The 14,451-nt window shown below is 34.6% G+C and overlaps 1 protein-coding gene across 1 annotated transcript in view; it reads right to left on the bottom strand.

The window, feature by feature from the left end:
• LOC142615858 (DNA-directed RNA polymerase I subunit 2) overlaps positions 1-14,451 on the bottom strand; it is a 36,229-nt gene that overhangs the window by 10,689 nt on the left and 11,089 nt on the right. The window contains exons 5-18 of the mRNA XM_075788768.1: positions 13,227-13,304; positions 13,090-13,135; positions 10,815-10,995; positions 10,680-10,732; positions 10,462-10,535; positions 10,243-10,360; positions 9,367-9,487; positions 6,310-6,425; positions 4,234-4,361; positions 4,068-4,147; positions 3,015-3,256; positions 2,763-2,927; positions 2,460-2,624; positions 2,273-2,347 (exon numbers count right to left, since the gene is read on the bottom strand). Coding sequence (XP_075644883.1) covers positions 2,273-2,347; positions 2,460-2,624; positions 2,763-2,927; positions 3,015-3,256; positions 4,068-4,147; positions 4,234-4,361; positions 6,310-6,425; positions 9,367-9,487; positions 10,243-10,360; positions 10,462-10,535; positions 10,680-10,732; positions 10,815-10,995; positions 13,090-13,135; positions 13,227-13,304 — 1,642 coding nt within the window. The remainder of the gene's footprint in view (positions 1-2,272; positions 2,348-2,459; positions 2,625-2,762; positions 2,928-3,014; positions 3,257-4,067; positions 4,148-4,233; positions 4,362-6,309; positions 6,426-9,366; positions 9,488-10,242; positions 10,361-10,461; positions 10,536-10,679; positions 10,733-10,814; positions 10,996-13,089; positions 13,136-13,226; positions 13,305-14,451) is intronic.

Genomic DNA, 14,451 nt, shown 5'->3' with positions numbered 1-14,451 from the left:
CCAAAACCAAACCCAATTACCATTACCAACGTCAATATGAGAGTAATTAGGAATCTACAATCCTAATGCTCTCCCATAAACCACATTCATGAGTTCATCAAACAAGTTTTGTACTCCATCCACCCCAATCTTCACCATACTTCACAGCTACTACATGTCTCCATAAGCACACATCCTCCATCCCAAAACACCAACAAATAATGTTTGAACTCATCTCCCATGCCACTTCACAATAATGCCTCTGTAATCTCCCAATCCTATTAGCCACACTAATAGGATCGGTGAAAGGTAATAAGTAGGTCCCTCTTTCTCCAGGCTAACCAGATTTGATTTGAAGGAAGCCCCCAATGGCATTCCCAGATAGGTCATCGATAAAGACCATACCATACAGCATAACATCAACAAGCACTGTCACGTTATCAACTGCCCACCATCTCACTGCTGCTCAGACTAACCTTCAACCCGTTACTGCTTCAAAGCAAGTCAACACCATTCTTATTGTTCAATATCGGCAACAAAACAACAAAGAGTGATCAGCAAATAAATGATGGGAGACACACAACCCTTCTTGTGTAGTTGTACCAAATCTGAAGCCCCTAATTAAACCTCCTTTATCTATTCTCCCCAACATCCTACTTAGTACCTCCTTATTCCAGAATTAAATATGAACAGTAAATGAGAAAAAGTATCACCTTGTCTCAATCCCCCCAACCTATCAAAGAAACCATGCAGGACCCATCCACTCGAACTGAGAACCAAACCGATGAAATACACATACGAATCCAACTTCTCCATCTTCCCCTACACCCTTTCCTTTCCAAGAGGTAAAGTAGCAACTCCCAATTACATGGTCTTATGCTTTCTCAACGTCCAATTTGCAAATAAGACATGGAATATTGCTTTTAACCTTGCCATCCAAGCATTAAGGAGTAATAAGAACCAAATCTAGGATTTGCCCAGCTCCCACAAAGGCATTTAGTGATTATGACATTAGCATTTGCAAGACCCGTTCAATCTATTTGCCAACACCTTTGCCAAAATTTTGCAAACACTCCTATCCCTGAAATTTGAAGCATTATTCTTCTTAGGGATGAATGCAATACGAGATTTTTCAAACTTGCATTGCTCATGGAACTCCTCAAAGAATGCCAATACATCCGCCTTGATCACCTACCACCACAATTGGAAAAAAAGCCATGGTGAACCCATATGGTCCTGGTGCTTTTTCTCCTTGTAAATCCCTCAACCTGTAGAATCCATTCCTTCCAAGGCTCTCGACTCTCACTCTCCCTTTTAGAAGTAGAGTCTAGCTCATCCACCCTAGGTCTACAGCTCCCAATTTCTTGATGCAGAGACTCATAAAATTGCAGCACTTGATCCTCACCTCCGAATCCTCCTCAAAAAGTGTACCACCCACCTCTATTCTCTTCTTTTTTAATAAGTAATGGTATTTATTGAAAAAGAAGATTACTTGATGAACACAAAGTATCTTAAACATTACAAAGAATCATATAGAAAATTGAACAAAGTTTTGAAACTCCAACAATGAACTACAATGAGTAAAACCCAAGCACAAGACCAATCAGACAAGGTACAAATCAACAAGGACTTCAATCGATCAAGAGGTAGCTAAATGATCTCTCCACCTTCATACTCTTCATATACACTCCCTCCAAATATTCAAATTCTTTTTATTATGACCTTCCCAAATACGCAAAACATTAGTGAAGAAGATGATCCATTCTCCCTACTAAGACTGTCCACTACTAAATCTTTCCCAATGACATTGTCCACGTGAAAAAAGCCACTGTTAACATAGCTTTAACCTTCGAAATACTTAAATAAATAAGACACCCATTCCCTTTTCTTTTTTTTTTAGTTTCAACTTATAGCATCTATTCCTGATAATAGCTCTATCATTAGAACAAGACACCAATCGGTTTTTTGGGTAGGCAGGGATTGAGCCTCATCTCTTATTCAATCACCAGAGACTCTACTATCAGACACTCATTCCCAAACTAAAACCACATAATCTAATAACCACACACTAAAATAAATAAAAAAATTAAAAGAAAAAGTTTTATCTGGAATCTTGGATCGCCCAAAGGAATCATGGACTCCTATGAAAATTAATATGTGATGACCCCTCCCAAGATCCCAGCTAGGCAGGACCAGCACTAGATAATAACCTTTATGAGACTTAAATTAGCAAAGCTGCACTGAGGACAGCTCTTCACAAACAAATAAAAGAAGAAAAGAAATGACATTTCACCTGAAGATGGTATAGCTTTTGATCTGCACGAAAGTTAATTGCTTGTGAAGAGAAAGCCATTGTTTGTTTTGCCATCTACAATTTATAAAGAAGAATGTGACAAACTGAATGAAAGAGATTTCAAAAACAAACGGAGCAACATGCACAAGTATACAAATTGAAAATAAATAATGGAAAAGAAAAATACCTGACACTGGTACATATTACGTGGGCTTTGATTATGATCTGACCAAGGTGTAAGATTAGCAACCACACTGAGCATTCCAGTTGGGTGGATTTCTTCATGAGTTGCAGGAAAAGCATTTCTTCTCCCACCATCTCCACCATCAGGACATCTTATTTCCATAAAAACCTAAAATGAGATAATAAAATGAATTAGCTTTTCATTCGTGGAGCCTATCTGCTGTGAAAAAGTTCAGCAGATGACCCAAACCCAAATCCATCTAAAAATTTTGAAGGTAGGAAATGCATTTGAAAATCATGTATTGACCTGCTCAAATGGCCCAATAAGTTCAATATTCTGACTTTCCTCAGAAGGAATTGAAATATTTCTAACTGGCCGAACAAATCTGGCAGGAGATGTGAACAAGTACAAACCAGGGTATGCTCCACCTAAACTCAACGGAACATATCCTACCTCCAGATCATTTGCAATCTGCCACATATATAGTATGCACATGTTAGCGATAGATCCAAGGAACATATGGGAAGAATAGGCAAGGAAAATTTAACATGAACCAACCATTGAATTAGCTGAAACTTTTAATCTCCGTAAGTGACCAACAACTTTCTCAACCATAGAGGAAGGTAAAGAACCAACAACACGACCATCTAAAAGGACAGAAAGAACTTCAGGAGGGCCAGCTTGAACTAGCTTTGGCAGTGAAGGTGTCATTCCAACCGCAATCAAAACACTGAGAATAGTCTTTCTTATTTTCTTAAAATCTCTAATGTTTCCTTGAGAATCAAAGAAAGATGTAATTCCTGAAAAATATAAGATAGTATAAGACTCTTCTTAGACATTCATTCGGATAGGTCATAAAGAAATTTTATAAAAACACAGCCCACTACATAAGAAATGTACAAAAAAGCAAAACATCAAGAAACCAAATTACAATGATCTAACAACATAGGAAGGGAAATGCATGAAAAAAATGGTAAAACAAGACACCATTCGAGAAGAGTAAAAAAGAAGAAAGACTTAAGCTCAATCATGGACCATTCACGACTCTCAAAGCTTCTAGAATTCCGTTCCCGCCAAATACACCACATCAAACAATGCGGCACAAGCCTCCAAATAACTACATTATGATGACACCTGAATTTGCATGTCCAACAATCCAACAAATCCACTACCATCTGAGGCATCACCCAACAAACACCAAACAAACTTCCATCCCATTATTGGAAGAGAACCAAGTGCTATTTGAACTATAGCTCATTTGCAAACATCATCTTGAATATTAGTTTTTTAATAAATAAATAATTTTAATGTTAACATAATTAGAAAACAAGGCATCCAAAAGTAACCCAATTCTATATATCAAGCTTCTAATTTAAAAAATCACGAGACACAAAAGGTAAATACATAGTTAATTCAACAATATGATATATAACATATTCATATCACTCCCAACATTATTTATACGTAGTATCATATAATAGTCATAATCAGTCATATATGGGCAGGATGGCACCATACTAGTCATAAAGATAAAGGACATAGAATCTAAGAAATATATAATTCCATTATAAAAAATAAAAAAAAAATTAAAAAGCAAATATGTGAACTTACGACAGTTGCTAGTCATATGATTCAGCAAGCCACATGGCTCCCCATCAGGTGTGTGCACAGGGCAAAGAAAACCCCAAGATCTACAAACAAAAATAAATATAAAAATATATAAAACAAGATGAAATACATGTTAACTGACTGATTACATTAGCCAATAAATACATACTCAGGTAGCAACTTCCGCACAGTTGTGGTGCGAAGTCCAGCAAATGAAGCCCCTCGATGAACAGCACGAAAATGCGAAATAAAACGTAAGAAATTAAGCCTTTCTGCCTGAACCGTAAAGCCTGCCCTCTAGCAAAGCAAAACAAAATACAAAAAGAATAATCCTACTTTAATATTTTTTTTTTTTTAAATAGCAAACTTTCAAAAGATTTACTGAAACAACATTAACCAGATAAAAGTGAACAGTATGATTTTATTTATTTTCATCATTCTGATATTTTACATATAAACGATTATGTTTCCCAAGCAAACAGAAGGTTTTATGTAATAAAGTCGCAACGCATCTATATTAATAAAAGTTTAGTACTTAAAATAGGAAATGGAATCATTATTTTGCTCAAAATGATTAGGAAGCCAGATGCTCATGTAATGAGTTGAATAAGGTCTAGAGAGAAAAACAATGTACAACACGATTTAAGATCCAATGATGGAAACCATGGCAGCACTTACTTGACCATTAGAAGGTGCCCCAAAACTAATTCTCTTATTCCAAGGCTACTTGGGACCAATGTTGATAAAAGCACAAGGCAAACTTAAGAACAAATGCCTCTTGGAGCCTAGGCGCAAAGCACAAAGCCCACACAAGCACCTGATAGAGGTGAAGTGAACATTTTTTTTCTAATGGTAAAATTTGGCTTATTCTACAGAGTCAAGAAGTAGGCGAAATGAGGTATAACCTTGAAGGACAAGAAATATCCAAAGAAGAAGAGAAAGGGGATGGGGGCAATAAAGGAGAAATTGGCATATTGCAATATCTATCGGTTAGACCAATGGGGCTCTGACCATCTACATTAATTTGTATGCCACAACACGAGATTAGAATTCATTAGAACTCCATTCATAGATCCAACTCTCAGTTAGAAATGGCAAAAACCTAGCAAAGCATAATAGAATTGACTAATACAAACAGTTGACTTAAATTTTAATATAAACATCTTCTTCTTCTTTTTTGTATGGGTCAATAATTCATTAAAAAAAGAAGCGCAATTAAAATCATCATTATAAATTTTATAATTTTAAGTGTTGCAGACAATGTGGTGTATATGGCGGGAACAGAATGCTAGAAGCTTTGGGGTTGCAAACGATCCAATCTTGAGTTTAAGTCTTTTGTCTTTTTTACTCTTCTCGAATGATGTTTAGTTTTACCATTTTTTCTTGTTTTATTCTTCCTGTTTTGCTTGATCATTGTAACTTGATTTCTTGATGTTTTTGCCCCTTTAGTACATTTCCTATGTACTGGGCTGTGTTATTTTTTAATAAAATCTTTATGTTACTTATCAAAAAATATTATAATTTTAAATAGGAATATCCGAACAAATATTAGAATATCAGAATTTCTTTTTTTTTTAGTCATTCATTTTCAAAATTAGTTCTTCAATATTTCAAACAAAATTTACTAACTATACATTCTAATTCCATAGCTGCAACCAAACAATGAACACATTGCTTCACTTTTTAATTGTGTAAGTGCGTAGTTAGGCTTAAATCACAAAAATACAGTCATCCATGTTTAGAATAACTTGCACATACACAGACTCAACCAAAAAACCAAACACTGACTTGGGCTATAGCTTTTTTCTTGGCTGAGCCCATGTGTGTGCATGGGAATCAATCCAAAAAAACATCGACTTATACCATAACATGTATATTCTTTTCTTTTTTTTTATTGTTTTTGGTCAAGGCTAAGTCTCCATATCCTACATTGTGGGCACCAGAAGAGTCACACACCACAACTTGCTCACACCCTGCACTGTACCCTAGTCCATGTAACACTGTATGTAAGCATAATCTCCTAATGGGCTCAACAAGGAGCAAGATGTGTATAACTGGTTTAGCAAGATGGAACACTCCACCTTGTTAAGTAGCAACTGAAAGTTTAGGTTGATCTATCTTTCATGCATGACAACTATAACAAACAGAGCTGAGCAAAAACAAAAACTATCACGAACAGAGAATGAAGAAGAAACAGTTCAATTTATGAATGTTAGGACAAAAATGATCACCAGTAAGTCAATACCTGCTGCAAATCTAGACCTGTTTGTGTAATCAGTCTTCCAGTTTTTAACAAGTTTTCAACAGAAGAACTGATTTGCTTCACAGGATTTTTATCCAAAATCTTCTTGACATCAGCTACTGCATTATCCATGAAAGAATAACAACGCATAATGAATACTGTCTTTATTTTTTTTAATGAGTAAAATAATAAGTGAAAGAATACTGTCGAAATTAAAATATAAATAACCTTCTGTGCAATATTATAAGCAAAATGCATGCTCTGTTATTTACTTTTTTTTTTATAATTTCAATTGTTAAAACAAGTGTAAGGGAGAGGGATTCAAACCCTGGTTCTCCTTATCAAGGAAACCAAGAAATACCAATGTGCTACAAGGGTCTTGGCATGCTATGTTATTTACTTAGTCACGTAGAACACCATATCAAAAGATAAATTCTGAATGTCTAAATTGATAAATTCACTTCAGGGTAAACCTAAAATTAATGTTCAAATGAGAAGATAGTGTTATAATATCAAAACAATCAATCATAAGCAAACCTTTTATTATGGTATTGTTCTCCTGCACTGCATGAAAAAGGATGCCAGGAGATGGTTTTTATTAATAAGTTAAAAAGGTACAATTGGCCCGTGACCTTGACCACCCCCCCCCCAATCTTGTTCTTTCAAGTGGAGGAGTTTCATTGTATATTTAACAATCGATTAATCATCAATATGAAGAAGTGTTCACCGCCAAATCAATGGCAACATTTCCACGACCAAGGAAAAAGTACAAACTTGTCAAGAGCCAAGACCACTTATTACTACATACTAGCTATAAAAAGAACACCTTAAATCAGCCTAGTTCTTCTTCGCCATCTTTTTATTTACTCTCTCACCCCCATCTGCCAAGCGCAAAACAAGGATAAAGGAAAAAAGAACTCCTCAAACAAAGGAGGATAAAGAAAGAAATACCAAGCACATGCACAAAGCAGAGAGGCGAGACTACTAGGGTTGTCCTGCCCCCACAACTCCTCCAAGAAAATAAGCAAAGACATTAACAAGTCGTACCTAGTGCACAAACCTCCCACTTTTTGTGAGGTTTGAGAGAGGTGATAAGCAACCTTATCCCCAAATTTTTTTTTTTTTTTGAGAGGCTGATTTCCAGGCTCATACCTATGACCTGTCGCTCTTGGTGTAAGGCACGCACCAAGGCTAGACCTCTAAGACATTAACAGCTCTAAACCCTTAATTGCATCTACAGTGTTCCCCTTTCCTGCACACAGAAGAAGCAGAGGAGAACATGACAGGTATACAAAAAAAAATTGGGAGAAATCAGTATAAAAAACTGCCAATGAGCTCTAGCTCAATCGGCACTTCATCCTCCCATAAATAATGAGTGGAGAGAGTTCGCAATTCAAAATTGGGTGCGTGTATAACTTAACAATAAAAAGAAAAAAAAATTAACAAAAAAGTCATACATCGTATAAATCCTTAAATTATATGATGAGAAAACTTCCTTAGGCTGCATTTCAATATCAATGATAAAAACAATTACGATACATGCTAAGAAGCAACCATAAAAACGTAATTCAATTATAAACAATTTTCTCTGCATTTAAAGAATCAATAAACAGCAATTCAAATTCAATTAAAAAGGAAGGATGATTATCAACATGTGTTTAACTTCTTTCTTCTTAAAAACCAAATTTAGGCATTAATTGAGAGAGAAAACACACAAAAAAAGCTGACAACTATGGCCATAAAACTAAAAATGTCTGATGATTTAATATAATCAACGAGCATCAGAATAAAATTATTCATTAATTGCACTAAAAACAATGTAGACAAAAATACTAAGATTCCTCAAAATTACCCACACAAAAAAAGAGATAAAAGATTAGGCACTCTAAGAAAGAAAGCCTATTAAGTCTACAATCAAACGCTCATCATAATTTCCAAGTGTATAGCACCACTCAAACAACACTGAAAACCTAATTTTCCAACACCACAACCGAAATCCACACACCATTAAAAATGTAGTTATTCCTCCCCCTCCATGTAGCCCACATTAAACACAATGGAGCTATCATCCAAGCAAATGAGTTACCATGAAAACTAACATCAACCATCCACCCAGTGAACATATCCACAACATGCTAAGGTAACACCCAAAGAACTCCAAGCATGGAAAAACAGAGGATCACAACCCTTTAGCAAAAACGCAATGAATTAGTGAGCTGTCCACTTGTTTCACCCCTATCTTTGGACACACAACACCTATTTACCAAAGGTGTACCCCCTCATAAGATTATCAAACGTATGTATTTTGCTCCACACTACAATCCAAAGAAAGAAAGCCAATCTTTTGGGAGCATTGCACTCAATTCACTCCTCCAAGGAAAAGCCACTACATTAGAGCATCTTAAAGCCTCATGGGAACGAATATCAAACTTGTCATCCCTTAAGTCTCCAATTCAATCTATCTTGGCCCATACCTCTTAGGATATTGGGATACAAGGTATCAAAGAACAATTCAAATGATTTCTAATTCATCATAAGATCAAGTCAAAATTAATATCCACAAACTGTGAGCGTCTCCTCTTCAGCACCTCCAAACAGGAGTGAACAAAAACATCCTTCTCCACAAATAAAGAAAGCAATTTGGGATATAACACCTTCAACAGTTGAGTTCCACACCAAACATTATGCCAACATCTCACTCTGAAAACATCTCCAACAACATATTGAATAACCCACAAATCTATCCCTATCAGCCCTGACAATAATCCAAAGAATACATCCACAGCTAGCTACACTTATTGAAACACTTTTTTTAAGTAAATGAATCATTAATTAAATGCAAAAGGGATGCACCCAAGTACACAGGAAGCAAACAAGATATACCCCAACTGTTATGAATGGAAAATTACAAAGATCAAGCATCTCAAGAAGAATCAAAAAAGTGATGCTGCCCTGACATTTGAGACACATTTCATATGGAAATGAAATCAAGAGAGGGGAATATAAAAGAAGAGGAGAACAGAGATGGCAATTCTTTAAGTACTCAAAAATATAACATACAGCTGCAAAAATCAAAACTTTTGTTCTTGTTGTTGCTGCCCTTGTTGTTGATGTTGCTCTTTTTATTGATCTCATCTTGAAGAGACTTTTTTGCCTTGCGCAGCCAATCTTCTAGCTTTTCCTAGAAATCACAAAATATATAAAGTCAAAAAATCAGTATATACAACCAAAACTCATAAAACGCTGCAAAAAAAATAAATTAGCAGGCATGAGAATCATTATAAAATGCAAGAAAATTTCATAGGATGACCATGCCAACATGTGTACAATGCATGAGCAAAATATAGTGATAAATTAATATGAGTAAGCAGTATGGCACAAATTCAAGGCCCATATGATGGCAAAATGATGGAATGTTCCTTTATCCATAAATGAATATTTTATTAAAAGATATGCCAGGAAAGATGACAACATAGTATAAAGAGAGAGATGATAACAGTTGCATAATAGGCACTGGGTTTCTATACCAAGACTAGTTCATATAATTCTAATATTCAAGGTTGTGAATTTCTTACCACTATATTTTAACCAAAATGTTAAAAACACATCATTGCAATAAGTGCTGCAAGGACACAGACACATCATTCAAAATCCCACATCAAACAAAGGAAGGATAAAAGATAAACGTTCTCATATAAAAAGTATAACATTCCCCAAATAAAAAGACATTTAAGTTGTTACCAATAGACATTACAACTTGATCAGGTTAGGAAATCTGTTTGAGTTGAAGTGGAATTAGAGTAGTCAAAAGCTTGAGTCTTCAAACAGTAGAAGATAACAAAATGATATGGATGCAGTGCATTTAATTAAAAAAAATGGTTGCAAATACCTTATACTAGAAAACTTCCTATGGAACATAGCAGTTCAGTTTTTTACCTTGAGATAAATGGTAATCAGATGACCAGGGAGTAAGACTTCCTGATTCTGCAAGGAGTCTGAGTTGTCTGGAACAGATGTCTGATCTATAAGTGAGAAAAGTTTCTGCAGCATAAAGCTAAGGAAAAGAAGCCAAATACAAATTAATCTGAGAGACAAAAGGCAGCACCATTGTGTTGGGAAAGAGAAACATAAGAGGTAAAAGAGAGAATGGCTAACATGAGCAGATTGAACTTGTCATAATTGTTATCAAGGTGAACAAATATGTAGTCTTCAAGAACAGAATCAGCAACCTACCAAGAAAGGAAAGATGAAACCAATTAACAGAGAAAACAAGTATATAGTGGTTACTATTCAGGTTCTGCGTGCAAAGTAATTTTTACCCTAATTCTATTTCAGGATAAAATAAAGTGTAACAGGAAACAAATCTGACTTACATCAGAATAACTTTTGGTTTCCAGTCCCTCCATAACAGGTTGGAAATGCTCTCCTAATTTAGCATTAACCAAGGTTAACTTATATAATTATTATTTAAAATCAATACCGAAAATGAAATATCCCATAGCAAGTACCAATATGCTCTAGACATTGAAGACGAGTGAAAAGAGACAGATCACGAACTTCATCAAGAATAATTTTTGCCCTTTCACCCATAAGCTGAGTGCCAACAGCACCCTTTTCCATCTCATCTCGCTCACTATAGCAGCACGTCAAACTCACATAAATTTCATGATCAGTCGTGTCAACAAGAGCCTGTTTATTAAAATATGCAAATCCATTAGACCAACATAACAGATATAAATAAATAAGCAATTGTGCATGATAATACAATAGGCCAACCACAAAATAGAACTAAAAATACACATTACATAAAGTCTATCTCACGCTTAAAAATAAAAATATTTTTAATAAAATCATAAGGTTATTGCAAATATTCACTCCATACTAACTCTTCAAAAAAAATTTTCCAAATTTGTTGAAGAATGTCAACAAGCTTCTCGAAAACTAATTCATTAAAAACTTTGGCATATTGGCACCCTAACTGCATAAATATTGTGTAAAAACAAATGAGCCATTCAATAAATTTTATTTTAGTGGCATAACACAAAGATTAAGAGCTGACGAGCATTTTATAATTAAGAACAAAATAGAGGAATCAAAAAGGGAAAAATACATATTAAACAATACAAGAGATAACAATTTATTTACCTCCATGAATGGAAGCATATGTCAATCTTAAATGATGGATAATTATTTGTTTATTAAACCAAGATGGACCTCACAGACATGCAAACTAACAAAAATAAAAAGAAAAGAAAATTGTAGTCCGTGTTTTGGTAAATAAGAAATTGTAAAATAGAAATTAAATTTTAGGAAAAACAATAAACTAAAGGCAATTTTAAAGGCATCCCTTGAAATCTGTATCTTCTCATAAAGAGCCACTATCAAGGATTAGATCAATCCATAGGACTAACCAAAGAGAGAATGAACATGAAATCGATTCCTGGTGGTGGATGGCAAGAAATATGAAAGAAAAATGGGGAACAGAAATGTAGCTCAAATGAAAAATAATAATAATACTAATCCATTCATCAAAAAACCAAACAAAACACTCCAAACATCAGAAACTAAAACACAGAGAGAGAGAGAGAGAGAGAGAGTACTACAAAAGCCCTAAGCTACATTGCCAAAGGAAAGCACTTTCACATAGCTTTTAATATTTGAATGGATGGCTAAAATTTCTCAATATGCCCATCATATAAATGGGGAAGTTCATACTACATTTTAGCACCTTCCATAATTCCTTTTCACTCAAAAATAACTCCCACTATAGTCTATATTTTATGTCTAGGATTGTTCCTAACAGTTAGTAGACTAGAATTACAATAAAATATCACAAAGAAATGTTTTGTATACCGTTATTGTTGTCTTTTACCACAAAGAAACAATCTCTGTCATAAGCTTTACAAGACCACTACCAGTGGGCTAAGGATCACCCTTGTGCTAGCCCAAGCTTGATGTTAACAACACTTGGAAATAGAAGTCCTTGCCCCATGGAAATTTTTTACCCTAAGAAATAGTTATGTACACATGTATAGATATCATACTTATTTATACTTAAAATCATATCCATTAAAGGCATGGAGGCCAAAACCTAACCCTCACCTTGAATGCAGGTTGGGTTATAAAATAAAAATTCCCCTCCACCCCATCCATTTATAGGAAAGGCTGTAATTGGTCACCACAAAACAAGCCAAACCCCTAATCCCATGGTTCAAATGTGGCACTTTGCTCACCTAATGCTCAATTAGTATCTCCTAAAATATGTCATTATATTTGAAACTGCAACTTATAATTTAAACACACACACACACACACACAAGAATCCAAAGTGTCATTTTTCCAAATTACAGGTCAAAAAAGTATCACTTTTCTCAAAAAAAGTAATATGCAAGTGCAAGTTACAGTGGATTTTAGGTATACTAACGGAGTAGACCTCATGTGGATAGTGTCAATTTATAAAAAGAATATGTTGGTAAACCGAACTTTGCTCCATACAAAAGGTAGGAAGTTCATATTTTACAAACAAGATTAGTGTACTAATATGAGCCTAATGAGCCTGGGCTTGAAATCTTAAGTGAAAAAATGAAAATAACTTCTTTTGCATCAACTTTGCTGAACTTAGTGACTGGTTGAATCACCATGAGAAGGGTAGTTGATATGCATCTGCTTCAGCAAAAATCACATTACTTAACAACTGGAAAGCGTTATTCATAAAATAGAATCATTCCACAAAATGCAAAAGGCCCAAGGATATCTGAAAGAAATTGCATGCAACAAACCCACCTTTAGAACAACGCCTACAGGAAGCAAGTACTCCCTCCCTTGTATCCTATAAAATAAAACATAAGGATAAATTAATTAGGCACGTTCAAAATCACAAGCCAAAAAAGTTAGTTTCTTAGACCTAAGCATAGCTTTACCAAAATCCAAGTCTTGCACTTCCGTTACGAAGGTAATACAATTTGACTGATACTGAAGACTGATTTTTTCTTTCACACCTGAAATGACAATTAAAAAGCAATCACAACTACAAAGTGAAAACGAGTAATTAAACAATAATTTGTGAAAGCTGACACAACAAAGGGATTTTTTGTTGGTTGACTATTAACAACAATGGAAATTCCACCCATGTCCACAAAGAAACATAACTAATATGACACTATTTCATAATCAACATAGAAAAAGGGATCTAATCATTAACATGCATATCACGGAAACTGGAATGAAACTTTGTATTTATGATACCTCAGATGAGAAAACAGGCCAAAAAAAATAGGTAATGGTTAGAGAAGAACCAGGTACCTAAAAGCAAGAATTTTTTGATAATATGTGTACTTGAAACACTTAATGTAACAAAGATGTTCATGCAAAAACAAAAAAAAAACCTTTGTTGTTAGTGACAATTCAATCTCAAAAGACTTGTAAATGTCCCACTTAAAATTTGGGTCCTAACTGAACTATCTAAAAACAGAGTAACGAACCAAGAGCTAAAAAGGAAAAGGAAAAACCAAAAAACAAAAGGCATTCAATTGCTCAAACTCCAAAGTTTACTAACAAACGCTAAAAAAAATAACAACCACTCTCTTGGGCAAAGCCTTCCTTTTTTAATAGCTAGGCAGGACAAAGATAGGTTATTAAAAGTTCATTGCATTGCCTTATTGTTGTCTATTCTGGGAAAAAATTAAATGAAATGACTTTTTATGGGGGTCAGGCTGATGCAGGAAAATAAAAGATTACAAATTTTAGTAGTCTGACACATTTGACTCTCATTCTAAAGGTAAATCAATGTATTTTAGGCTGGACAAAACTTAGGTACACTACATTAGGCTCTCTAATTAAATTCAAATGCATGGTTGCATTGACCAATGAAGCACAAACAGTGTAATATTTTCTAAGGACAATTAATTCAATACAGCTATGTGTTTAAATTTAAATGGCAAACCTAATGTTTTTTTTGATAAGTAATAAGATATATTGATACCTAAAAGGAAGCACCCTAGTACACAAGGAGTGAACAAGGGGACAGCAAATCAAATACAAAAATTGCAAGAATCTAGGAAATCAATAAAAGAAGGGAATGAATGGTTTTGCAAAGCAAACAACCAATCCAATAAAGTTCTAAAAAAGAAAAGCTTGAGGTCCGGA

Source organism: Castanea sativa, chromosome 11 (genome assembly GCF_040712315.1).
Source record: "Castanea sativa cultivar Marrone di Chiusa Pesio chromosome 11, ASM4071231v1".
NCBI classification, from domain to species: Eukaryota; Viridiplantae; Streptophyta; class Magnoliopsida; order Fagales; family Fagaceae; genus Castanea; species Castanea sativa.
The sequence above is the reverse complement of the archived record's forward strand: the minus strand, read 5'-3'. Positions and strand labels throughout refer to the sequence as shown.